The sequence below is a fragment of the Ursus americanus genome, chromosome 12, assembly GCF_024610735.1.
Source record: "Ursus americanus isolate L20-20 chromosome 12, mUrsAme1.1.p, whole genome shotgun sequence".
NCBI lineage: Eukaryota > Metazoa > Chordata > Mammalia > Carnivora > Ursidae > Ursus > Ursus americanus.
This window is the reverse complement of record NC_142138.1, coordinates 37684143-37709569: the sequence shown is the minus strand read 5'-3', so window position 1 is coordinate 37709569 and position 25427 is coordinate 37684143. Positions and strand designations below refer to the sequence as shown.

The 25427-nt window shown below is 38.2% G+C and overlaps 1 protein-coding gene across 5 annotated transcripts in view; it reads left to right on the top strand.

The window, feature by feature from the left end:
• Positions 1 to 25427, top strand: part of SYDE2 (synapse defective Rho GTPase homolog 2) — a 78828-nt gene that overhangs the window by 40417 nt on the left and 12984 nt on the right. The window contains exons 7-8 of one of the 5 annotated variants that reach the window (XR_015726285.1): positions 1646 to 4816; positions 5377 to 5513. Coding sequence is in view for 4 of the 5 variants with exons in the window: in XM_087866067.1 (XP_087722193.1) it covers positions 5377 to 5876 (500 nt within the window). In the remaining variant the exon portion in view is untranslated. Of the gene's footprint in view, positions 1 to 1645; positions 4817 to 5376; positions 7724 to 15075; positions 22388 to 22410; positions 22537 to 25427 lie in introns of those variants that run through there. The other 4 variants (XM_087866069.1, XM_087866070.1, XM_087866068.1 and 1 more) reach the window with 4 other exon arrangements.

Here is a 25427-nt window from a genome sequence, read left to right as displayed (position 1 = left end):
TACCCTTCTCATTTTAAGTTCAACCGGTATGAAGCAGAATTCATTTTTCTCCTTCATTCAGTTCTTCTTCCTGACATCTTTACTGTATTCATGGTTGTTCTCCAAATTATCCAGGCTTAACTTGACAATCACCTTTGATCTTTCCATCTTACTTATCCATCCTTTGTTCCAGTCAATAACAAAAAGTTGACAGTTATTTTCCTAATACCTCTCTTATATAGTTTCACAGCTAAAAGGAATATGCATTTAACTAGATGTTCTATATAGGATGCTGTATTTAAGTTCCAAAAAAAAAGAAAATTCCCAAATGTTCTTATCCTTTGCAACTCCCACTCCCCTTCCCCACCCTGCATAATACCAAACATGAAAGTACTTAGAAGCTGTGTGTAGCACACAGTGGTAAAAGTGCTTGGGCCCTGGAGTCAGCCTTGGATTCGGATCCAGACTGTGGCCCAGGCACATATTTAATTCCCCTAAGCCTCAGTATGCTTCTCTATAAATAGTGCCTACCTCCTGGTTGTGAAGATTCTGTAGACAAGGCATCTACGGCATCGAGGCAAGTGTTTTGCATAAAGTTAGTTCTTTGTTACTCTTTTAATGGTACATATGAAGATAGACTAAAGTACAAAGAAATGCTTGATTTAGTCTTTTAAAATACATCTAATTAATTATAGAAAGTGAATAAAAAGTTTCAACTTTTAAATTTATAAAGTTAAAAGTTTTGCTTTCTTTCAAACTTAAAATTATTATTATTTTTAAAGATTTTATTTATTTATTTGACAGAGATAGAGACAGCCACCGAGAGAGGGAACACAAGCAGGGGGAGTGGGAGAGGAAGAAGCAGGCTCCTAGCGGAGGAGCCTGATGTGGGGCTCCATCCCATAACGCCGGGATCATGCCCTGAGCCGAAGGCAGACGCTTAACCGCTGTGCCACCCAGGCGCCCCTAAAATTATTTCTAATCTATATTTTAACTGAGGTGGTATATATCATTAATTATTTAAAAATCCGGAATCAAAATGCTCTGGATAATTGTTTGATTTCTGCATTTGGTACCCAACATAAGGGAGATCTCGGGTTAAAGTTTTAAATGTGTTTCCTATAGTTTTTCCTACACCTGCTTTAATTCTAATAAGCATCAGGAATTGGGAAAGGAGCCATCTTAATCATTCGAATCAAGATGAAAACTTGCTTACCTGGAGTTTACTATCAGTACTTGATTTCGTTGTCATTAATTCTGTATCGGAGGTTAATGTTACTTAAAAATTACTGCCCCGGAGGACCTGAATAGACATTTTTCCGAAGAAGACATCCAGATGGCCAATAGACACATGAAAAGATGCTCAACATCACTGATCATCAGGGAAATACAAATCAAAGCCAGTGTGATATATCACTTCATACCTGTCAGAATGACTAATACCAAAAGACAAGAAATAACAAGCGTTGTTGAGGATGTGGGAAAAAGAGAACCTTGTGCTGTGTTGGTGGGAATGTAAATGGTGCAGCCACTATGGAAAACAGTATGAGGATCCTCAAAAAATTAGAAATAGCATACAATCCAGTAATTCTACTGTGGAGTATTTACCCAAAGAAAATGAAAACACAAATTTGAAAAGATATATGCACCCCTGTGTTTATTGCAGCCTTACATCAGCCAAGATATGGACGCAGCCTCAGTGCCATCGGTAGATGAAAGGATAAAGAAGATGTGATACACACACAGACACACACAGACACACTGTGGAATATTACTCAGCTATTTAAAAAAAGGAGATCTTGCCATTCACAACAACATGGATAGACCAAGAGGGTATCGTGTGAAGTGAAATAAGTCAGACAGAGAAAGACAAATACCATATGATTTTACTTACATATGGAATCTAAAAAACAAAACAAATCAATAAACAAACCAAAAAAAACCGAAAATACACTCATAAGTACAGAGAACAAACTGGTGGTTGCCAGAGAGGAGGTGGGTGGAGGGAGGAGTGAAATAGGTGGAGAGGACTAAGAAATACAGACTTCCAGTTATCAGATCACATCAAGTCCAGGAGATGAAAAGGACAGCATGGGGAATATAGTCAATGTCATAGTAATAACGTTGGTGACAGATGGTAACCACACCTGTTGTGGTGAGCGTTGTGTAATGTCTGGAGTTGTTGATTCACTGTGTTTACACCTGAATGTGATATAACCATATGTCAGCTGTACTTCAATAAAAAACAACAACAACAAACCTGCCCCCTTTTCTATAACCTGTATTTTTATTTAGTTAAAGTCCCTCAGATAAAGGGCAGAAAGATGAGAATAAATACCAGTTAATTTGGCCCTCTAAATCATTTGCTTTTGGATTCAAGGAAAGGCGGACATTAAGTAGAAGCAGTGCAGTTACTGTGCCTGAGAAAATCGATAGTGATACAGAGAATGGGCCATAGCATACGAACTTGGTGAATGCCCATCTCTATGCATCAAACCCTATGGAAGGGTTTGACCCTCCTTGCTATGCATGTCTTACTTATTTTTCTTTTTTGGAATTTCCCCTACTCCGGAGGTAAAGAGTTGCTTCCACCCTCCCCCACCGACCTTCGTTTTTGCTCTTTTTGTTTATTTTTTGTTTCTTAATTTGGGGCAGTATTAAAATTTGCTTTAAGCTTTCCATTTGAAAAATCTTATCTGCAAAGTGATCAGTTAGAATCCTGGCAGATGGGCACTGGAAGGTAAAAATCATCGTGCCAGCAGCATTTCAGATTGTCTTCTGCCAAGCCCTCAGGTTCTTCGGAAGCAGCTTTGGAGCCAGATTGGCAACAGGTGAGGGAACAGAATGTAAACACACTTCCCTTTTGATCAAAATGGTCTTCTTTTCATCTTTTTTACGTACTGCAGTTTTACAAAATTGTTGCTTTTTAAAAATGGTTTTGCTGTTTTAAGAAGAATATTGAAATTTACTTTGTCTTTACAGATGGGGAAATAGCTTTAGAGTGAGTGTAACTCCTAGACCAGCTGTTTGCTGTATCACATTTTCTGTGATGAGTAAATTTGGGGCAGGTTTTTGGGGAAAAGCTGTAATATTTTCCTATTCCATTTTGTTTCATTTTTCTCATTAGACTAAGCTTTATGAAGTCGGGGATTAGATTTTGCCTACCTTTATGCACCCAAGTTCTAAGACAGTGGTTGGCATTAACTAGGCACTTAATATATTCTGTTAAATAAGGCAATTATACTGTAGATAAAAGGCTAATAAACTGGTGATTAAAAATATAAATCTATCAGTAGAACAAGAAAGAAAATTAAGTTTCTCAGTACTTATCTTTACATTTTGAAACATTTTCAGCAACTTTATAGATTGCATTTTAAATTTTATTCTGTTGAAGATGGGCAGTCATAGTGCTGGGGAAACCAGAACTTTCCTTTTGGGGTTAAAATTAACCATTTTCTCTGCATTTTTTAATAGGAAACCACTCCAACATCAGTAGTTTAAAAAGTCAGTGAAGTTGATTTTTCACAAACTGAATTTTTAGCTTAAAAGATATAAAATTATGATTGCTTTCTTAAATATTTTCCAAGGAAATATACAAAAACCATGTTTGAATAGGGATTAGTTAAACAACTTTAAGTAACTGGCAACAAAATAAATCTGGGTTTTGCAGATGAATGTCAGAGGTGGGGGCACAACAAGATAAGCTCAACCTACAGTCAAAAATGTTTTACTTTGGGGCACCCGACTGGCTCAGTTGGTGAAACATGCGACTCTTGATCTTGGGGTTATGAGTTCAAGTTCCATGTTGCCAAGGCATAGAGCTTACTTAAAAAATAAAAGGTTTACTTTGGTTGGATCACAAATCAGATGACTTCAGGGTTAGCAAAGTACTGTAATGAAAAAAACAGTCATGACACTTAAGCATTAAGAACAGGAATAGCACAGAAAAGGAGGGAGAAAGGCAAGGAGACTTAGTGGAGATTAGCAGCTAGAGGAGAAAAAGGAATATGAATAATTAAACAGTGGAAAAAATTCAGATATTCATTCTGCAATTGCATCAATTAATGGCATGGGGCATTCGATATTAATACTGTTATTAAAGATCAACTTAAAGTAAATATCAGACCTTTACTTTCCAGAAAATTTTTGATCAAGTGATTTTTAGCTATTTGTAATTATACATACTGGCCATCATAAAAATATAGACAAATGGAAATGTTAAAAACATACCTATAGATAGTTATCAAGTATTTTAATAAAATCTAAGTTAAAAAAATTATGTGATCTGAAAAATGTTAAGATCACTGTACGTCTGGAAAACTAGAATGATGCACATGTTTATATTACTTTTCAATTATCTTATTTTCTACAATAGGAAACAAGCGTTCATTATATGCTGGAGTGTGAAAAGTAGGTGTGTTACTACTGATAATATTATTCACACTGATGATATGTGTCTTAGTGAAAGAAAGTGTAAATGGAGAGGCATTTATTAATGGAGAATAAATAAGCAGAAAGAGAAAGATATTACGGACAGTTTTTTAAAAGCTATGCCTCAACATTTAAGTCCATTTTATGTACAGGAGAACCTTAGACAAATGTTTGTCCAATATTCACAGAAAGGGTAAGCAGTAAAGCCTTGGTTTGTCATGATATGTATATCTAGTAATCCGTATGGCCAGTACAATGTATACTTTTAGGAGAAATGAATCTTAATATGGAGAATGTTATTTGAGATTGTTAGATACCTAACCAGAATGGGAAAATAAAATATCTGTACTGTTTTCAGGCAATAAATGAAGACTATTAGTAGCTAATGCTGTGTAACCAAAGTCAGGTAACAAGTGATCAAGTCTAGTATTTGTGCATTTTATCAAAGTGAAATTTGGGCTGCTTAGTGAAGTAAATTATAACACTGCTGCTAATAGAATTGCAAAAAAGCACAAAGGTTAGAGTGAGCACTTTAGATGTCTTTGCCTCATTTAGATGTTTGCAGAAGAAGGACCTTTTTGTTTTCTCTAGTTTGTACACCAACATGGCTTGCCTGCTTTTTGCTGTAGCTTTTAATTTAGAAGAAGCTACCAGCTTAACTACTGTTTGGATTATAGCTAGATAATAATTAACTTGCACCGAAAGTTAATCAACATCAGAAATTTGTTTGGGGATGTTATGATATGGCATGAATTAGCACCATTGAACATTCTACTAGCTTCTGTCCCTAGTCTTGATTATTTCTGGTGATAGAAAAAAGTAATTATGGAATGCCTTTTTTTAAATAGTGTGCATGTTTTGTTTTAATGCATGTTTGTAGTTGATTATTAAACGGCTTATCTTTGCTGGGTTTTTTTAAGGCCAGTCGGATGGCTGTGACTAAACAAATTTATTGTTTGTTTCTAGTGCAACATTTAACTGTCAAAGAATCAACAGACAATTTGTTTCCAGAGCAGAAGTCTTCTCTAAATTATTTGAGGAGGAAGAAAGAGCGACCTTGCATGTTAAATTTGAGTGGTACTGATTCATCAAAATTACTTAGACCAAGGCAAACCAGATTAGACAGTCCAGTTAGCAATCGTTATGCAGGAGACTGGAGCAGCTGTGGAGAAAACTACTTTCTAAATACAAAAGAAAATTTAAATGATACAGATTATGATGATATCTCTTCAGAAGATAGAGAAAACGGAGAAAATTGTAGCAAAATGTATGGACCAGATATAATGATTGAACAGCCAGTACCTGTGTCCAAAGAGTACACATTTCAGACATACTTGACAATGCAGACAATTGAGTCTACAGTGGATCGAAAAGTCAATCTTAAAGACCTACAAGAAAGTATTGATATTTTGATTGGAAATCTGGAGCGTGAACTCAACAAAAACAAGCTTAATATGAGTGTTTGAGATGGAGAGTTTTAACTTGCTTTTTTGTAATGTTTTAAATTTCAAATCAGTCTTTCTCACTTTCTTATACCTCTCACAGTGATGGCTTTATTTTTTTACTCTTGAAAAGTCCATTAATTTCTAGTAAATTCATGTGATTCAATTAAAAACACTTCATTAATATCATTTTTACTTATCTCATTAGAAAATATTTTGGGGGCAAAGGTAACTTGGACTTGTGGATATTTTTAACAAATATGGCCAATTCTATGGAGATAACTTTTAAATGCACTTACAAGGTTCAGATAAGTTATTAGCCCCTCATGGTTCTTGTACTTAGTAGAAACTGCTCTTTTGTAGCTGAGACAAATGTTTCTTTTAGAGGAACGTGGCAGCTGCTCCTTCTGGTTTGCAGTGTGAGTCCATGTACACTGCAACATCATTTGATCGTATTTCATTTGCAATGCAAATGCTGCTATAAAAAACCTTTTTATAAATAAAAGTAAAATTATACAAATATTAATGTATTCTGCATTAACATTCCGTGATTATTTAAGCTTATAAAAATTAAATATTTTTATAATCCTGAAAATGTATCTATTTATAAGTGCATATATGGATAGATATTAGAATGGGGGAGGCATTGGCTGCAGAATCACATGTATCTTTAAAGTATATATGTCATGAGGCCAAAATTACTAGCTTAAAATGTCTTTTTCAGGGAAAGAACATTTAAGTTAAAGGAGTTCCATAGAAACACTGGAACCAAAACACTAGAAGCATCTGAATAGAAATCATAGACTTTCTTTTTTTTTTTGATTCACAGTCATAATATCCCTAGTGAGAAGTCATCTTTTAAATTGATAGCCTCTAATTTCTTAAGGGATTAAGAGCCCAGGTTTCTGCACTAGTGATTTGCATTAAAAAATATCTTCACCTGTTCTATGCATTTTTATGTTCTGCTTTTTAAAACAAAGTGATTATACTTTAAATGTATTTATTTGTAGTAGTACATTATAACGTTGACTTTATAATTACCCTCATTTGTTTTTAAAGAAATCTTGCCCAGCATACTCCATGTTACTGATTTTGAAAAATTAACTTATTTTGGCTAAGTATATCTATAAGATAGTCACTATAGCAATTACAGCAGTGTTTGAAAATGTAAATTTGGAAGTCTTTTTTATTAAATTGGAATGTATTTTTTAAAACTTTTATACCTACAGAACATGTAATTTAAAAATTATAAATAAAATTTGAATCACCAACTTAAAGATGTAGCAGCTGTTAGAAAACTGACTTCTTGGTGTTTTTCTAAATATTAAAGTATTTAACTTTCTATGTAACATACATTGGTAAACAGAATACCTTATTATTTAATTTGAAAACTCAATTGTTAAAAAGCCAGATAAATAACTATTTTTATACGAAAATTTCATTTTTTAAAGCTTTGTATAACAATTCCGAAGAATACCAAAAGAATATGTGACAGGTATATATATTGAGTAAACAGTCAAAAGAAATGTGCTTTAAATGTTTTTGTTTGCTGTATCATGTATATTGTATGAATTGAATAAGTTGTTCCAGAAATGTAAATATTTTATTAAAGTATTATAACCTTGGTGTCATGCTATTAATTATTATAATGATTTTAAGGATTACTTATTTTGATGTCATTCTTTTTAAACAAATGTGTTAGAGCATTGGACGATCGAATGTTATCCGTAAATACATGTAACAATATTTTTTGGTCCAGAATTGAATTTTCCAGAATCTGAAATACTTTCAAGGCCAGATGTGTTTTGTTATGTAATTTTGGATGGAAATAGTTTAATCTCTGCCATCTTAAATAGAAAATACTAAACATCTGTGTTGTCTAAATCACTGAGTCCTAACTACAAATCTCTTTTATTGACTCTGCTGTATTGTTGTCTAAATCACTGAGTCCTAACTACAAATCTCTTTTATTGACTCTGCTGTATTTAGTAGTTCTTAGTAAGTTGATGCTTTTACTTTAAATGACCTGTAACTTCAAACCTTTTTTGAGTTTTTTATAACTGCTTTTTCTGCACTATTAGACTGTCAGCTACCATTTCCTTCTAAGTCTACCAGCCCCAATGTTTTATAGGATTAAAAACAATCTTAATTTCAGTGCATGTACCTGAATAAGGTTTCAAGCAATTCAGACGGATAGAGAGTAAAAAGTAAAAGTATGCCTCCCTGCCATTCACACCAGCCCTGCTTCTCAGAGGTAACAGCTAGTTTTCATTCTTCAGGTAGGTACTACCTCCATCACCGGGTCTAGGTTTACTGCTGCTGTTTCTTGATTTGTCATTTAAGTAGTATCTGTTGATTGTCGAGTATGAATGATAAGGAATATCCATTCCTCCTCCCCATGTAATATTTTTAGTTCTTCTTTATCTCTTAATTTCTCTAAGTTACACCATTAGTTGATATAATCAACATTAATAGATTATATTATTTGGGGGGAACTATATTTGACATAGGCTTTTCATTTATATATTGATTCTAAAAACTACAAATCAATAACTAGCCATTATGCACTGGATTATGCAAAAGCATTTACAGGTTAGCCAGGTGGTTTTGTCTCCTACATACCCAGTCTTATGTCCTGAAGTCTATGCTGATTTAAGCAGAATATTCCAAGCTAAAGGTCAAATGGATTATTTTATGTTATAGCCATCAACTTCTCCAAATCATGTTGTGTGTTATTTGCTTCATAATTGGGTCATGGCTTTTGCAGATTTTTATTCTTCTTTTATTACGCTATTGAAATACCAAATTTGTTTAGAGTGCTTTTAACTCTCATTCTGGGATTCATGAAGTACATTCTTGCCTTTATTTTTCTTTGACAGAAGAAAAATATCTTCTTCAGTATAACCCTGAGATCATCCTAAGCTTTTTAATCAACTTTATCAAACGTGGATGATGTGGTTTTTAGGGGTCATCCTGGGATATGTTTTCCTTGCACTCTTATATTCTGTTTTGTTTTATATCTCACTTTTCTAAAATTTAGGGGTGTTCTTCTTTTGTTTGCTGAAGTATAGAAGTAGTTCCCTCTACCACACACACCACTTGCCACCCCTTGTACCCCCCACTTCCCTCACCCCCACCCCCGACCGGAAGGGTGCTTGAGAGAGAAAGTTTTGGGTCCTTGCTTGTCTGACAAGGCCTTCATTTTTTTCCGTATACTTCATTTTGACTGGACCTGCAGCTCTGGGTTCAAACTCACTTCCGTTTAGAACTGTGAAGGCATTTCTGTATTACCTTCTTGCATCCAGTTTTGCAGTAATCCAGGCAAGAAAGATGGTGGTTTGGACCAGGGAAGAAGCAATAGAGGTGGTGAGAACTGGTTGAATTCTGGATGTGTTTTGGAAGTAGGAGCCAAAAGAATCTGCCAGTGGACTGTGAGAGAAAGGGGTAAGGCCTGATCAACTGAAGGATGGAGTTGCCATCAAGTGAGATTGAGGTGACTCCATTATATATTTTAAATGAGCTCCTTGTAGTGGAAGTTGCTATTATTAATGCAGTATTTACTAAAATACCTTATAATGTCCTGTTACTAAGTACTAATGCTTCTGTACCTGGTAATGATGCCAATAGTCACACAACAATAAGAAAGCAGGAAGAGTGAATATATATCAAAGCCAAGTTCATATCCTAACTCTCTGGAAAACTTCAGATTGTGTGGCTTTATATTAGGAACCCTAAAGAAACAGGTTGGGGTAGTGGTATGGTTCCTGAAAAGAATTAATGTTTCCAGACAGAATGACTTTAAGGCTTAGGATTTTATAATTTAAAGACACCAACTTTTAGGTACTTGGAAAATGATTTTAAAAATGATAAAATTGTATTATGTTTAATAATAACAAGTTTCTTTTTGAATCTTACAGACTTGAGGACTTTGGTATGAAGAGGAATGCTCTTTTGCTCTTTTCCCAGCCCAAGGCTCATTTTTAATTCAGTAAGGCTCATGTTTGATAAACATTGAAGTGCTAGAGGGGCGCCTGGGTGGCACAGCGGTTGAGCATCTGCCTTCGGCTCAGGGCGTGATCCCGGCGATCTGGGATCGAGCCCCACATCAGGCTCTTCTGCTATGAGCCTGCTTCTTCCTCTCCCACTCCCCCTGCTTGTGTTCCCTCTCTCACTGGCTGTCTCTATCTCTGTCGAATAAATAAATAAAATCTTTAAAAAAAAAAAAAACATTGAAGTGCTAGAAATCAGAGTTCTTGGTTGCTTTCTGACTTAGCCAAAAACTGGCTAATTCAGGCAGAAATGGAATTCATTTAAAAATAAATAATAATGTTTCAGAGGGAAGACTGTTACAGGGTGCTGAAAATGTTTTCTATCTTGATCTCAGGGGAAGTTTCACAGATGTTTACATATCAAGTTCCATACTTAAGATTTTTGCCCTTTATATAAGTCATACCTCAATTTTTTTTTAAATGGGAAAGCTGGAGAACTAGACTTGGAAGATAAGCAGAACTAAGAGAGGCTAGGTGATCAGAATGACAGCAGCCAAGGCTATGCCTGATTAGGGCACTGCCACGAAACACAGCTCATGCACACCACTGGAATTAGTTATAAAACAGCCCTGCTCCGCAGCATCATCCCTGATTCATGATCCTTGACGGAAGCATTAGATTGTGCCCCAGCTTCCAGGCGTCAGGGAGCAATTAGCTAGCATGCTTTCCTGGAATTTACACAATGATAAATTATGAATTTAAGAAGGGGCTTCAAATGCCCAGCAGCCTGACAGTCTTCATATGTCACAACACTTCCCTAGTCTTCATCTCACCCTATTGCCCCCAAACTGGCATCTTTTTCTCACTCCCCCTTACTCAACCCGTCAACAGTTCTGACCACAATATATCCTTGAACCATACACTTAGGTTTGTCACTATTCACACTCTAGACCAAGCTCCCATCATCTCTCAGTCTCTTCCTGTTTCATCTCTTTGCTATCACTCTCCTCTCTCCACACTCACATCCATTCTACCCACAGAAGCCAAAGTCATCTTTAAAAAAAATAAACTATCATTTCTGCAGGCTCTTCCCTTGCTCCCTGTGCTCTAGCAACACTGAGGACTTCATTCCTGTCCTAGGATCTCTGTGCTTGCCATTTCCGCTATATGAAATGCTCCTCATCCAGACTTTCCTTGAGTGGCTATTTTTTGTTCTTTCACTTCTGTGCTCAAATGCCACTTCAGAGGCTACCTCTGAAAACCCAATTAGTGACCTGCATTGAAAATTGGGGGAGGAAGAAGATGTAGATTTCTGTTTCTTGTAACAAGTACCAAATAGTGACTGTACTATTTGATTAAACGATGGACATTTATAACTTTAGAAAATAAACCTAATTTAAGAAGAAAAACTTTAAGGGGCACGTGGGTGGCCCAGTCGGTTGAGCGTCTAATTCTTGGTCTCGGCTCAGATCCTGATCTCAGGGTTGTGGGATCGAGCCCCACCTTGGGCTCCACTGTCAGCTCAGAGTCTGCTTAAGACTCTCTCTCCCCGACTATGGACTATGAGAAACAAACTGAGGACTTCAGAGGGGAGGGGGGTGGGGGAATGGGATAGACCGGTGATGGGTAGTAAGGAGGGCACATATTGCATGGTGCACTGGGTGTTATACACAACTAATGAATCATCGAGCCTTACATCGGAAACCGGGGATGTACTGTATGGTGACTAACATAATATAATAAAAAATCATTAAAAAAAAATAAAAAAAAAATAAAAAAAAAAAGACTCTCTCTCCCCATCACCACCCCCTGCCCTGCTCTCTCTCTTTAAAATAAATAAGTAAATCTTTTTTTTTTAAAGATTTTATTTATTTATTTGACAGAGAGAGGCAGCCAGAGAGGGAACACAAGCAGGGGGAGTGTGAGAGGGAGAAGCAGGCTTCCCACTGAGCAGGGAGCCTGATGCGGGGCTCGGTCTCAGGACCCTGGGATCCTGACCTGAGCTGAAGGCAGACGCTTAACGGCTGAGCCACCCAGGCGCCCCTAAATAAGTAAATCTAAAAGAAAAAAAAATGTAAAAAAGTATATCCACACCTTTATATATCTATTTCACTGCCATGTGCCTAGGAACTATAACAGAGATGTTCAGTTAAATGTTAATAAATGAATGAATGTAAAGGGATTCTCAGACAATGGTTATCTTTTTGTCAGGAAAAGACCAAGGACCAAGAGGGGCAATGTCTATGTAATTATTCTAATATTCGCTCCGGGGCAGCTGGGTGGCTCAGTTAAGTGTCTGCCTTGGCTCAGGTCATGATCCCAGGGTGCTGGGATGGAGTCCCACATCAGGCTCCTTGCTGAGTGGGCAGCCTGCTTCTCCCACTGCCTACCACTCCCCCCATTTCCTCTGCTTGTGCTCGCTCATTCTCTCTCTCTGACAAATAGATAAAATCTTAAAAAAAAAAAAAAATTCACTCCTGTGTAGCAACTATTTGTAGTTAACAAAGTGTTCTCCTTTTTTTTTTTTTGTTTTAAATGACTTGTGTTTCTTTTGGAACTAGAATGGCCTTGGGAATATTCATGACTTGAAAAGTTAGTGGGTTCATAAATTTGGGGTATTTTTTTTTTTTTTTGGCTGAAGAATAGCAATTGTTTCAGTGGAAACAATTATTTAAATAACGTGTATGAAGAAGTGTCACCATAAGAAAGGAAGGTCTCTAAGAGAGCTTTTGTTAAAACGCGGCATTTCTTTCTTTGTAGAAATCATGAGCAAAAACCATCCTGATTCATTTCAGTGTGTACTTTTTGCTAGAACTGAAAAAAAAACTATTTTTCATTTTATTAAAAGAAAATATTTTCATAAAGTTGAATGAACCCAAAAATAGAACTCTTATTAGAAAGAGTAGCAGAGACCATTTTGGGGAAACAGCCACTGCATTTCATGTTTTTTGTCTTCCTCAATGTCAAGTGTTTGTTTTAAGCAATTGAGAAAAATGCCTAGATATTGCCCCTGGGTTGGGTTAACTTAATCCTTATCTGTTTGATAAGGCCCCTGGCATGCTTTTAAGTCATTTGAGTTAACCTTTCTTTTGTTGTTGTTGTTTTGCTTACTGGAGGTATTTATGAAGTGGAAACTTGGTGTTGGCCTCAACATTCTACCTATTTCTTTGACTAGAAACTCCTCTAAGGAGAGTTTAAAATTTCAACTTTAGAAAAATACGGTGAATATTAACTAAATCAAGAAGAGGGAAAGTCTTGCATTCAAGACATTTTTGTGAAAGTGAGAGACAGCAAGCCTGCAGCTCACGTTTTTTCACAGCTGCAGATATTGAACAGTGACCCCTTGTTCTTGACCTTTGTTCAAGAAAAGGGACACAGTTTGCCAGCATTTGAGTCTCTTTTTGACTAACTTTACCCTGCCCTGTAGCCATTGTAAAACTCACATTTTAACCTAAGGGCAAATTTGAATCATTAGGTAAGTGAAAATAACTTGTCTAAGCTGGTTGACAAGAAATGTTGGAGCACGAAGTACCATCTGTCCAAGGCTGTGAATCTATGTTGGATTCTGTACTCAACGTCAAAACTCACCTGTAAGGTCAACTAAACTATACATAAAAGAAGGCATGTTAGTATCTTTTCCCATGGACATTTCATTATGAATGTTTACAAGTATAAAGGATAGTTGAAAATTATACAGTGAACAGCCATATACCTACCAGCTAGATTCTGTAATTGTAAGCATTTTGTTATATGTGTTTCATCATATGCCTATCATTATCTGTGTTAATTTTTGGTACATTTTAAAGTAAGTCATAAGCTTCAGTATACTTCACAGTAAGTGTCATTTTGGAAGCCCCCCCCCATTATAATTAATTCCTAAAAGAGTCACAAAATATGTGAATTTACTACAAATCCTAGATTTCATCAGGGTTAGAAAGATATAACATTGCTATTAATAGCCTCTAAAAAATAATGCATATTTTGAGTATTGTGATCCTTTCCACATAACTTTTAGTTTCCCAGACTTCTCTCATTACAGGTAGCCTTCACAATTTCTACCATATTCAAATACCATGTGTAGTATTATTTTCTTATTTTCTCTAAAAAATTTTATTTTCAATTTAATTTATTTTTAGAGTACAACTTTATATTGCTACCATAAATGGAAAACCAGTATCATTTGTCATAAATAAGTTGACCATATTTTTTTCTATAAACAAAAATAAATTTATAATGTATACCTTGGCATGCATACTAAGGGAAATTCTGAGTTATATAGCCTCTATCCTTCCCCCTTTCCTTTCACAAATATTGGGGCACAAGAAAACTCAAATCTGCATTGGAAGTTGGACACATAGATGATATTAGGCTATTCTCTTTTTAAGGGACAAAAGCACCACATCCAGACTTGCCTAAATCTCACTTGAACTGGCAGTGGAGAGAGAAGGCAGGGTGAGGAAGGGTCTGTCTGCAGCCTGTCTGAGATTGTGTCCCAAGTGGGGTGCATTCCTCATGAGCCCTGTGTTGTCAACCCCAGCTGCCCTGGAGTTGCAGACTCCATACTGGCCAAAGCCCAGTCTTTGCAGCCTCTCAGAGCAATGGCTCTGACCATATTTTCTTTTTCATTTTATTTCCTTTTAAAGTTTTAACCCTCTCCTACCACCCTATCTTCCTTCAAGCTCCCTCTATATTAACATAGGTGTGGTAGGAGACTAACAGCACACCTATTTTTCCCTCCTGAAATTAGAACCAAGACCTAGGAGCCAGACATACGGAGATCAAAATACCAGATTTACTACTGAGGAAGGTAAGCTGGAGAAAATAGCTAGGTCTATGGCCAAGTAAGCTTCTTTCTACAGTCCCTGGGATCTGATCATTCCCATCCAGTCACTGGCACATTTAGTTAAAAACAAGCCTCCTGGCAGGGGTACGGCTTGTCAGCGCTACAGGGCTACAAAAAAGAAAAAAAAAAGTGCATATTACAGACAGGCTGGCTCTGTAGGTGAGAACACAGAAGGCTCCCAGGCAGGCATGCTCAAGTCCTGCTCAATTCACCAGTCAGATGAGTCAGTCTCCGTGACTTGGAGAAAGTTAAGTGAGGGAGTCAGAGGGAAGCTGGAAGTGATCTTCCCATACTCCTTCCTCTTGAGAAGTCAAGTTCCCCCCCCTTTTATGGAAACACGAGAACAGGATGTTATCCCCTAACAATTACCTCCTATTGCTTCCTCCTATAGTGACCAACTGTCACAGGATGAACTTTGGGACCCTTCGTCAAATGGAGCAGGAAACGGAAGTGTGTATTGGCAGCCAAAACCAACATGCAAAGATTTTCCAGGTAATTGCTAGGCGATGGCTGCCATTGGGCATCCTGTTAACCAGCAAAGTAGCCAAAATTAGGCATATTCTTGCCTCTCTTGATGAACTATTTCCTCCTCTAGCCCCTGTGGCCATGTGCCAGTTCTGGTGCCGTGAGCCTCAGATACCCCAGCCAGTCTTGCCTTTCCCCAGAATCTGCCTCCTCCTCTGCCTAGAAGTAAAACTTACCTTCCATTAGGTTCTGTAGTCTCGCCTGGAAGTATGAAGTCTCATCATCTGCTAAAATACTAGGGTGTTAACGATGGTAGGGGTTATTTAGATTTTATTTTAAAGTAGGAGTTTGTTAAACCTCATAAAGGGTATGCATAAGAAAATATCAGAGGCACTCCTTTGCTTTTTCTCTGTTCTTTCTGTTAACTTTCTGCTCCCTGGATGGTGCTTCTACAGTTGCGTGTCACATTTGCTTCTGAGAGACTGCTAGCTCCTTTATTAGCCATCTCAACTTCCTCCATCTGCTTACATCCTCAGTTACCCCAGGATCACTTAAGCCATTATCAGCTGTATCCTCAGTGCGTTTACACAGGGCCTGAGTCACAATGGGGTTGGACCTCTAGCTAATCACCTAGTGGAAATTTTATGAAAGTCAGAATTGCATATGTAAATTAGCATAAATATACATATGAAGGCCAAAACAACCTTGGGGGGAAAAAAAAGAATGACTATGGAGGACGAATACTATCTGATTTTAAGGGGACTTTTAAAGTGACAGTAATCAAGACAGTATGGTATTAGTATCAGGATAGACACATCTATGGAACATAACAGAGTTCAGAAAAAGGCCCTACATATATGGACAACTGACTTTTAAAAAAATTTATTATTGAACTATAATTGAAATGCAATGTTATATTAGTTGCAGGTGTACAACACTGACTCGATAATTTTTTTTTTTTTAAGATTTTATCTATTTGTCAGAGAGAGAGAACACAAGCAGGGGAAACAGGAGGAGCAGCAGGCAGAGAGAGAAGCAGGTTCCCCCCCCCCACCAAGCAAGGAGCCCAATGCGGGACTCGATCCCAGTACTCTAGGTTCATGACCTGAGCTGAAGGCAGATGCTTAACCAACTGCGCCAGCCAGTTGTCCCAATCTGACAATTCTATACATTACTCAGTACTCACCACAATAAGTGTAGTCACCATCTGTCACCAATGTTATTACAATATTATTGACTATACGTATTTCCTATGCTGTACTTTACATCTCCGTGATTTATTTATTTTATAACTGGAAGTTTGTTCCTCTCAATCCCTGTCATCTTTTTTGCCCATTCCCCCCACCCACCTCACTTCTGGCAACCACCAGTTTGTTCCCTGTATTTGAGTCATTTATTTCTTAGTTTGTTTTGAGTTTTTAGATCCCACATATAAGTGAAATCATATGATATTTGTTTTTCTCTGATCCACAACTGATTTTTGACAACAGCAATCCAGTGGAGAAAGGACAGTCTTCTCAATAAATAGTGCTAGAATGATTGGGTATTTATATGCAAACCCCCTCCCCCTGAAACCAAAAGAACGCTTTGATCCATACCTTCTACCATATGTAAAAATCAACTTGAAATGGATCATAGATCTAAATGTAAAGCCTGAAAGTATAAAACTTCTAGAAGAAAACCTTGGTTATGCGAAGATTTCTTAGATAAGTCAACAAAAACATAATCTATAAAAAAACAAACTGATTAATTGAGCTTCATCAAAATTAAAAATTTCTGCCCTTTCAAAGACACTGTTAAGAGAATGAGAAGATAAACCACAGACTGAAAGTAAATATTTACATGTATCTGGTAAAAGATTTGTATCCAGAATATATAAGGAACTCTAAAATCTCAACAATTAAAAAAAACCCTCCAAGAATAATGAGCAAAATATGTAAATAAACACTTCATGAAAGAAGACATGTGGATAGAAAATACAAATGAAAATTAGCTCACCAACATCAGTCATCAGGAAAATGCTAATGAAAACTGCATTGAGATACCACTACACACTAATTCGAATGGCTACATTTTAAAAGACTGACAATACTAGCAAGAATACGGAGGAACTAGAACTTTCATACACTTTCATCCTGGGCTAACTGAGGATGTAACTTTCACACTGTTGGTGGGAATGTAAAATAGCACAACTACTTTGGAAACATTTGACATTATCTTAGAAAGTTGAACATATACACACCATATGAGCCAGACATTCTACTCCTAGATATTTATCCAAGAGAAATGAAAACATATGTCCATAAAACAACTTACACAGAAATGATCACGGAAGAGTAATTTGTAATAACCCCAAACTGGAAACCACAAACCCAAATGTCTATCAAACAAATTGTGGTGTATCCATGTAATGAAATACTATTTAGCCCAATAAAAAGTAATGAAATATTAATGTACACAAGAATGAATCTCAAAAGTGAAAGAATAAGACAAAAATAAATACCATATGATTTCACTTATATAAAATTCTATAAAATGTAAACTATAGTAATAGAGTTGTTAGTGAATACATGCTTGGGTGATGGTTACATGGTTACTTGGGTGTATACATAATTAAAAATTAAGTTAGCTGCACACTTAGAATTTGTACACTTCACTGTTTATAAATAATAGTTCAGTAAAAAGGATAATAAGAAATAAAGAAATGCATGTTTCCTGTAGTAGTTCCAACAGTTCAGAAGAGTATGTAGTTGAAAGCCCATTCTTCTATGCTCCTCTTATCTTTTCTTATCTCCTACTTAAATGCAATCCCACTCACCAGAGTTCCCTTATTCATAGTTTGATATTTATTAAAGACCTTTTTCAAATTTTAAGATACATAGCACTAATTTTATTCTGTTTTCTGTTGTAATTATTTGAGTACATAGCTGATTGTCTTACTGGATTATATGTATTAAAAGCAGCTTATGTTTCTTTATAATTCTTAAAGTAGGGATAGAAATAAATAAATATGCTATTTTGAGGCAATTGCCACAGTTATGGATACATTATAGATAACTCACATTCACTGTGCTTCAGACACTGTACCAGGAATTTTCTATGTTCTATTTCATTTAATCCTCACAAGAACCAAATGAGGTGGTTTTCCCAGGTATTTACCTCTACATAAAAAATCATACCAAAACTTAATGGCTTAAAATAATGGCAGAATTTACTTTGCTCACTTGCTCACAAACCTGAGTTCGGGCAGGTCTTGGAAGGGAGAGCTCATCTAGGCTCCAGTCAGCAACAGCTGGGTTGGCTCAATAGCTCAGGCCTGGAATTATCTGAAGGCTTGTTCCTTCCACATGTATGGTGGTTGAAGCTGGTCACTGGCTGAAATCTTACTTGGGCTTATCAACCAGAACACCTCCGTGTGCCCTCTCCATGTAGCCTGGGCTTCCGCACAACATGGTGGCTGGGTTCCCAGGGTGAGTTTTCAATGAGAGAGCCAGGTGGGACCTGTATCTGCGTTGCCCTTTATGACCTGGCCCCAGAAGTCATTCAGTATCATTTCTGCTGCATTCTATGCTTTGAGGCTACCACAGAGTCACACTCCATTTCAAGAATCTGTCTCCTGATGGGGGTGTGGCAATGCTTTTAAAGAGCATGTGGGATGGGAAATGCTGTGGCCATTTTTGAGAATTTATTTTGCCACAGCAGAAAGTTGTTATGGTTAAATTACTAAAACTTGTAAGTGACGGAGTGCTCAGAACTGTCTCTGACTCCAAAGTTCTGATTACGATCCAGGTAGCCGTCTTACTTCGTGACTTTGAAAACGGTTAATATCACATTGTCAATTCCTGTTATGGTTTCTAAAATAAATTCCTTTTTTTTTTTTTAAAGAGTTTATTTATTTGAGAGAGAGCGAGTGAGCAAGAATAGGGCAGAGGGAGAAGCAGGCTCCCCCCTGAGCAGGGAGCCTAATGTGGGGCTCAGCCTGGGCTCAAGGCCAGAGAGGGGGTGGCTTGAAGCAGGCTGGATGCTGGGCGGAACTCCTCCATGCGGGGTTTGATTTGCGGCTCAATGTGGGGGCTCCATCCCAGGACCCTGAGATCATGACCTGAGTCAAAGGCAGATGCTTAACCAGCTGAGCCACCAGGCGCCTCTCTCAAACAAATCCTTATGAGCGCTCTTCGTTTCCCATAGGAGAACTACATATGAATCATTTTTTAAATATATGTAGATACTGTTGTACTGCATTAGATATTAATTCATTTTAGGGCATTTTAAAAATTCTTGGTAGGTTTTTACCCATGAAAAGGGAATAGCATTTTCTAGGAAGCAGAGGTGAGATAGAGCATAGGATCTGCAGAAAACAGCATGGACTGCAACATCTGAAGGGGAGGCAGGGAAGCCAAAGCTGTAAAAAATGGGCTCAAAAAGCAAGCAGGGCTGTGTCATTAGCAGATAAAGAACTTAGACCCTATCCTGAGGGCAGCAAGGATCCTTGAAAGGTTTTAAGGAGGGAAGGGATGGGGTTCAGATTTGATTTTTAAATGACCACTTTGGCCTCAGTGTTGGGTATTACAATCATGGGATTTGGAGTAGTATGCCAATCCCAATTCACCCACTTACTGAATACGCTAGGATTTGCTTGGAATATAGTGTACTCTTTTCAACATGTGGATAGAGGTATTTTCTAATATAAGAAAGTTGGTTTTCTTTTGATATCTTCAGCTATGGCTTTTTAAAATTTTCTAGTGTCTTATTAAATGTGCACAGATTTAAGTCCAATTCCTGATTTCCAACTAACAGTTGTGTTCATGTGTTCTAATGAGACTGAGTATTCTCTAATCCACCCAAATTCATCAGGATGGGCAAGGCTATGAAGTGGTGACAAATAAACACTGATGTATCCGTGGTTTAATACAATAAAGGTTTATTTCCTGCCTGTCTGAAAGTCTGAAACAGGTTGAAAAACGTTATTTTATAAACATGTCATCTGAAACACATAGCAGTTGGAGGATTTCACAAGATGAGTTAAAGCCAGGTCCGGAAGTGGCTTCTATCATTTCTACCCACATCCTGTTGGCTAGAATTCAGTCACAGGCTACAGTCTATCTGCCAAAGAGGCTGGAAAATGTAGAGGTGTGCGTAGATATTTGACAAGCGTTGGTGATTTCTGTCACCTCCCTCCCTACGCAGATTTTCTGATACCCTCAATCAACTGAAATTAAGATCCTCATAATGAACTGAGGCAAAATCTCTTTATTTCAGATTCTGTCTATAGTGTAAAATTTCTGGGGACTAGATCTCCCTGCATGCATAGCCCCATTACCAGGATGATCCTTACTTAGATTTTGTAAAACGGGGAGTTCATTCTGTTTTCTTGTTAGATTTAGATCCATACAGTCTGGAAACTTCATTAAAAGTGAAAAATCAGTGTCAATTTTAATTGTTAATTTAGCTTGTTTACTAAGGTCAAAATAAAGCAGAAACTTGCCATGTTTTAGATTTGATTTAGTGTGGTTTTGTTTTTTTAAGAAAAAATTTTAAAGAGAATTATTCTTAAAAATACAGCTTCAGGCTGGAAGAACTATCTTTAATTGATGGGAAGAATGTGAAATCTGGTATTTACGTCTTCTTTCCTTCTCTTTAAGAAAAAGGAATAAAAATAGCCCGGAATATTACATGTACAGGTGACTTAGAGAAATCTTATTTTCTGTCCCTTTAAGTTTGGAACATTGGCATGACTGCAGGAAAACACAACCTAAATTATTTACCATACTCACTGCATATATTTTTAATGTCATATTTGTGAACAAGAGAGCATTTGGAAGTAATTACACTTAATTTTTTTTTTTAAACTATCATTTCCCCAGTAAACTGTCGAGGTTGGATTCTTGGGTGTTTGGGATTCTACTTTGATGGTGTGCAGTTGTTTTTACATGACCTGTGACCCTTAAATAGCTCATCAGCCATGGAAGGAGTGGATTCATCACACAGGGTTTAATTTGCCCTTAGCCGAGGTATTTAATTTCCATCCTGGGAGCCTTGCTCAGTTACATGGTATCTGACCTGACGATGGCATCCTAGCAACTGGGTGGAAGATGGCCTACCCCAAGCAACGCTTGGGGGTAGAGGGCACAGGGTAATGTTAATCATTGACAGTGGTGGATTAGTGAAGCTGTGGAAGTGTACCCAGGCCAACGACCACCATCTACTGGAGTCAGTTGCCTTTTCATCTGAAGTGCACCAGATGATATGGTTATCTGAGGACCTGAAAATAGGCTTGTTTCATTATGCAGCATTTCTGGTTGGGTAAAAAAGCAGTCTATAAAGCTGAATGATAATTAAATTTAACCTAAATAAATCAAATATTATTAGAATGATTAATTTTCTAGGTAGCCATACCATTTTAAGTTCTTCAAAAAATAAAGCTACTGTTTAAATTTTAAATACTAGGTCCAGGGGCGCCTGGGTAGCGCAGTCGTTAAGCATCTGCCTTCGGCTCAGGGCGTGATCCCGGCGTTACGGGATCGAGCCCCACATCAGGCTCCTCCGCTGGAGGCCTGCTTCTTCCTCTCTCACTCCCCATGCTTGTGTTCCCTATCTGGCTGGCTGTCTCTCTGTCAAATAAATAAATAAAATCTTTAAAAAATACATACATACATACATACATACTAGGTCCAACATATCTAGTCTCATTAAAATGATCAAGGCTAACATTAAACTAGGTGTGCAGAGCCACTGCGTAAGTCATATTTGAGAATGAGAGACATTCGCATTATTGTTAATAATAACAAAAAAGTTAAAATCAGAGATTATTACATAGGACAAAGAGGAAATACTATGTTTTCTCTGGGGTATGTGTGTGTGGGTACCTGAGGCTTAAGCGAGAAAAGGAGGCAGCACTTACTAGCACCCCCGAACTGCCAGGTATTTTACGTACATGACCTTTGGGTGAGGTAGGTATAATCATCATCCTCAATATACAGATGGTGTAACCAAGACCTAAGAGACAGTATAGCTTGCCTAAGGGGATGAAGCTGGGAATCAGACTCAGGTCTGCCTGGATCCCAGAGCCCTCTTTCTTTTCACTACACTGCAAGCCAGATCAAAAGACTGAAGGGCAGAAAAAGAAAACTGAATTGACCTATAGGGCCGTTGGGAAGGAATGGTCAGTGGACAAAGGGCTGGAGCACTGGGAACCGAAAGGAGGCACACCAGTTAACTCCATTTTCATTCATGCCCAGTATCCCCCCATCTTCCATTATAGGAAGTTAGCTTCTCAGCTGGAGCTTCCCAGTGTGAGTTGAATAGCCTCAGAGAGAACTCATCCCAGAAAAGGGAGAAGCAGCGCAGCACATTTGCCTGAGCTCCAAAGCCTTGGAGTCCAAGAAAGGTGAGCGTTCTGAGTGGTCTGAATCATCCCACCCCAACCTTTTACCTTCCCTCTCTCCTTCCATACACACCAGACTTGCACTGAGGTCTAAAGGCCCTCCCTGGCTGCTTCTGCTCTCTCTCCTAATAAATCTCTTGTACATCTAGTCTTGCCTTGGCGTTAGCTTCATGCAGAACCTAAGTTGACACAAAGGCATTTTGTCCCAGCACCCTCTGCCATGTTACAGGCCATTAGGCAGCTCTAGCATGTTGAGAGAAGGGAGCCTTGAAGGACTGATGGTTGTAGGCTTGTTTTTAAACATATGTGAGTCAACCTCCATCCCAGGAGCAACAGGACACATCTTGGGGCGCCTTGCAGAAGGATGAGATACCAGATAAGCAGGTGGTGCGAGATCCCATGAAACTTGGGCTGTGACTCTTTATGTGACCCCACTGGTGGCCATAGGCTGGTGACATGATAAGGAAAGCTAAGATTATAAATACACAATACCAATACCATTCTGAACTGATAATAACTGCCATCATAAGCCAGATGAAGTTCTTCGTTTCTATAGCAAGAATATTATAATTGTGTTGTAGTTGTGAATTAGGTAACATAGAGGCAAAAATTTACTGCTTGCTAAATGCCAGGCACTATACTAAGTTCTTTATTTGATAAACAATATCCATTACTCCCTTCTTCTCTGCTAATAGAACCCTGCTTTTGTTTGAGACAATAATGAGCCAGCCCTGGGTAATGGCTTCTGTCACGCAATCATGACATTCCTGTTCTCCACGGTCCCAGCTTCTGCATTAAGAGGTGTCCACACAATGTAGTTCTGTCCAGGAGACCTAAGCAGAAGTTTGTTGAGGTGGGGATGGAAGACTGAGTTATGAAACTGTTTCTCCTAGAAGACTGACTACAGGGGCAAATCCCTCATCCTCTTCAGGTCTTTGTTCAAATGTTGCCTTCCTGGTAACACCTACCCTGAACACCCTGTTTAAAATTGTAGAGCCAGGCACAGTGTAGGCACTCAGAACAGGTTTTTTTTTTCCCTTTGGGGGAATACACGAAAACAAAATAGGGAAAATTTACTGGACAGAGTGCAGAATAGCAAGCACAAATGTCCTGGGACAGGAACGTGCCTGGTATGTTTGGCGAATTGGGAGGAGGCTGGCATGACTAGGGTGGCATGGTGTGGGGGAGGAGAGAGAGGGAGATGAGACCAGGGTGACAATGACAGCCTGATCACATGAGGGCTTGCAGATCCCAGTAAAGCCTTTGGCTCATACTCTGAGTGAGCTGGGAAGCCAAGGAGGAGTTCTGAGAAGGATAGCCTCTGCCTTCCATTTAAAAGCATTGTCTGGGGCCACCTGGGTGGCTCAGTCGGTTGAGCGTGGGACTCTGGTTTTGGCTCAGGTCATGATCTTAGGGTTGTGAGATTGAACCCTGTGTCAGGCTCTGTGCTCAGCACGGAGTCTGCTTGAGATTTTTCCTCTCCTTCTGCCTCTCCCCCCACTAAATAAAATATTTAAAAAAAAATAAAAGTACTATCTGGCTGCTGCTGAGAGAGAGCCTGAAGGGGGCCAGGTGGAAGCAGGGAGAACAGTTAGGAGGCTACTGCAGAAATCCAAGCTGGTGATGGTGGTAGCTTGGACCAAGGCAGTAGCAGTGAGGAAGGAGAGAAGTGATCAGGTTCTGGATGTATTTTGAAGCTGTAGTCAATAGGATTTGCTCACAGAGAGGGTATAGATTGTGAAAGAAAGAGAAAAATGATGGATGACGTCAAGGTTTTTGACTGAGCAACTAACTGAAAGTAAGGTGATTGGGAGGACTGCAGTGAGAATGGGTTTTAGAGGGAAATCCAGGCACTCAAATTCTGGATATGTTTAAATTTGAAATGCCTACTATATATCCAAGTGGAGATATTAAGCAGTCAAATGGATATACAGCTCTTGATTTTGTGGGAGAAGTTCATGCCAGGGATATATGTGGTATTTAAAATTATGAAACTGGATGTATTTACGTAAGACGTAAGTGTGGGGAAAGAAAGAAGAGAGAGAAAACGAGAAGGAAGGAAGGAAAGAAAAGAAGGAAAGAAAAAGAAAAGAAAGAAAGGGGAGGGGAGGGAAGGGAAGGGAAGGAAAGGAAGGAAAGGAAGGAAAGGAAAGAAGGAAAGAAGGAAAGTTCATTCCAGTGCAAGGCTGAGTCCTGGGACAATCCAATAATGATACTAATAGGTGTGGGGTGCTGCCGCCTTACACGGAGGTGCTCATTTGCCCCTTGTAAAATGTTGCAAGGTAAATACTCTCACCTGACAGGGTAGTAGGGGAATCTGTTTCACAGGGTAAGTCATCTGTCCAAAAGCACACAGATGGTTAAGTGCTAGTATCTACCTGACTTTTGAGGTAAATAACTTTGAGTTTAATGTCCTCCAGCAACTTAACTTATAAACCTTGGCATCGTCCTTTGTCTTCATTCCCCATCCAACCAGTCTTTCATGTTTATTTTCACATTAAGCTTCAGCACAACGTGTGTTAATCTCTTAACTTGAACCACTACTACTGCCTCCTAATAGGATTTCCTGCCTTTGGACTCTCCCAACTCCAGTCCATCCCTTATCTTCCTAAAAATAAAGATGATTGTGTCACCTTCCTGCTTAGCCCTTCTATTAATTTCCCATTATCTCTAAACTCTAATCCAGCTTCTTTATCTTGGTTTCCCGGAGCCTTCACAATCTGGCTCCAAGCTACTTTTCCAGTCTCATCATCTGCTACTCTCCCCGCAACCCCAACTCCCATGCCAGTCACTTTCCTGTGACATTGAACCTCTGGTTGAGACACATCAAGCTCTTTGGCAACTGTTTCACATGCTTTTTCCTTTCTGTGTCCACATTAGTTAACCGCCCGCCC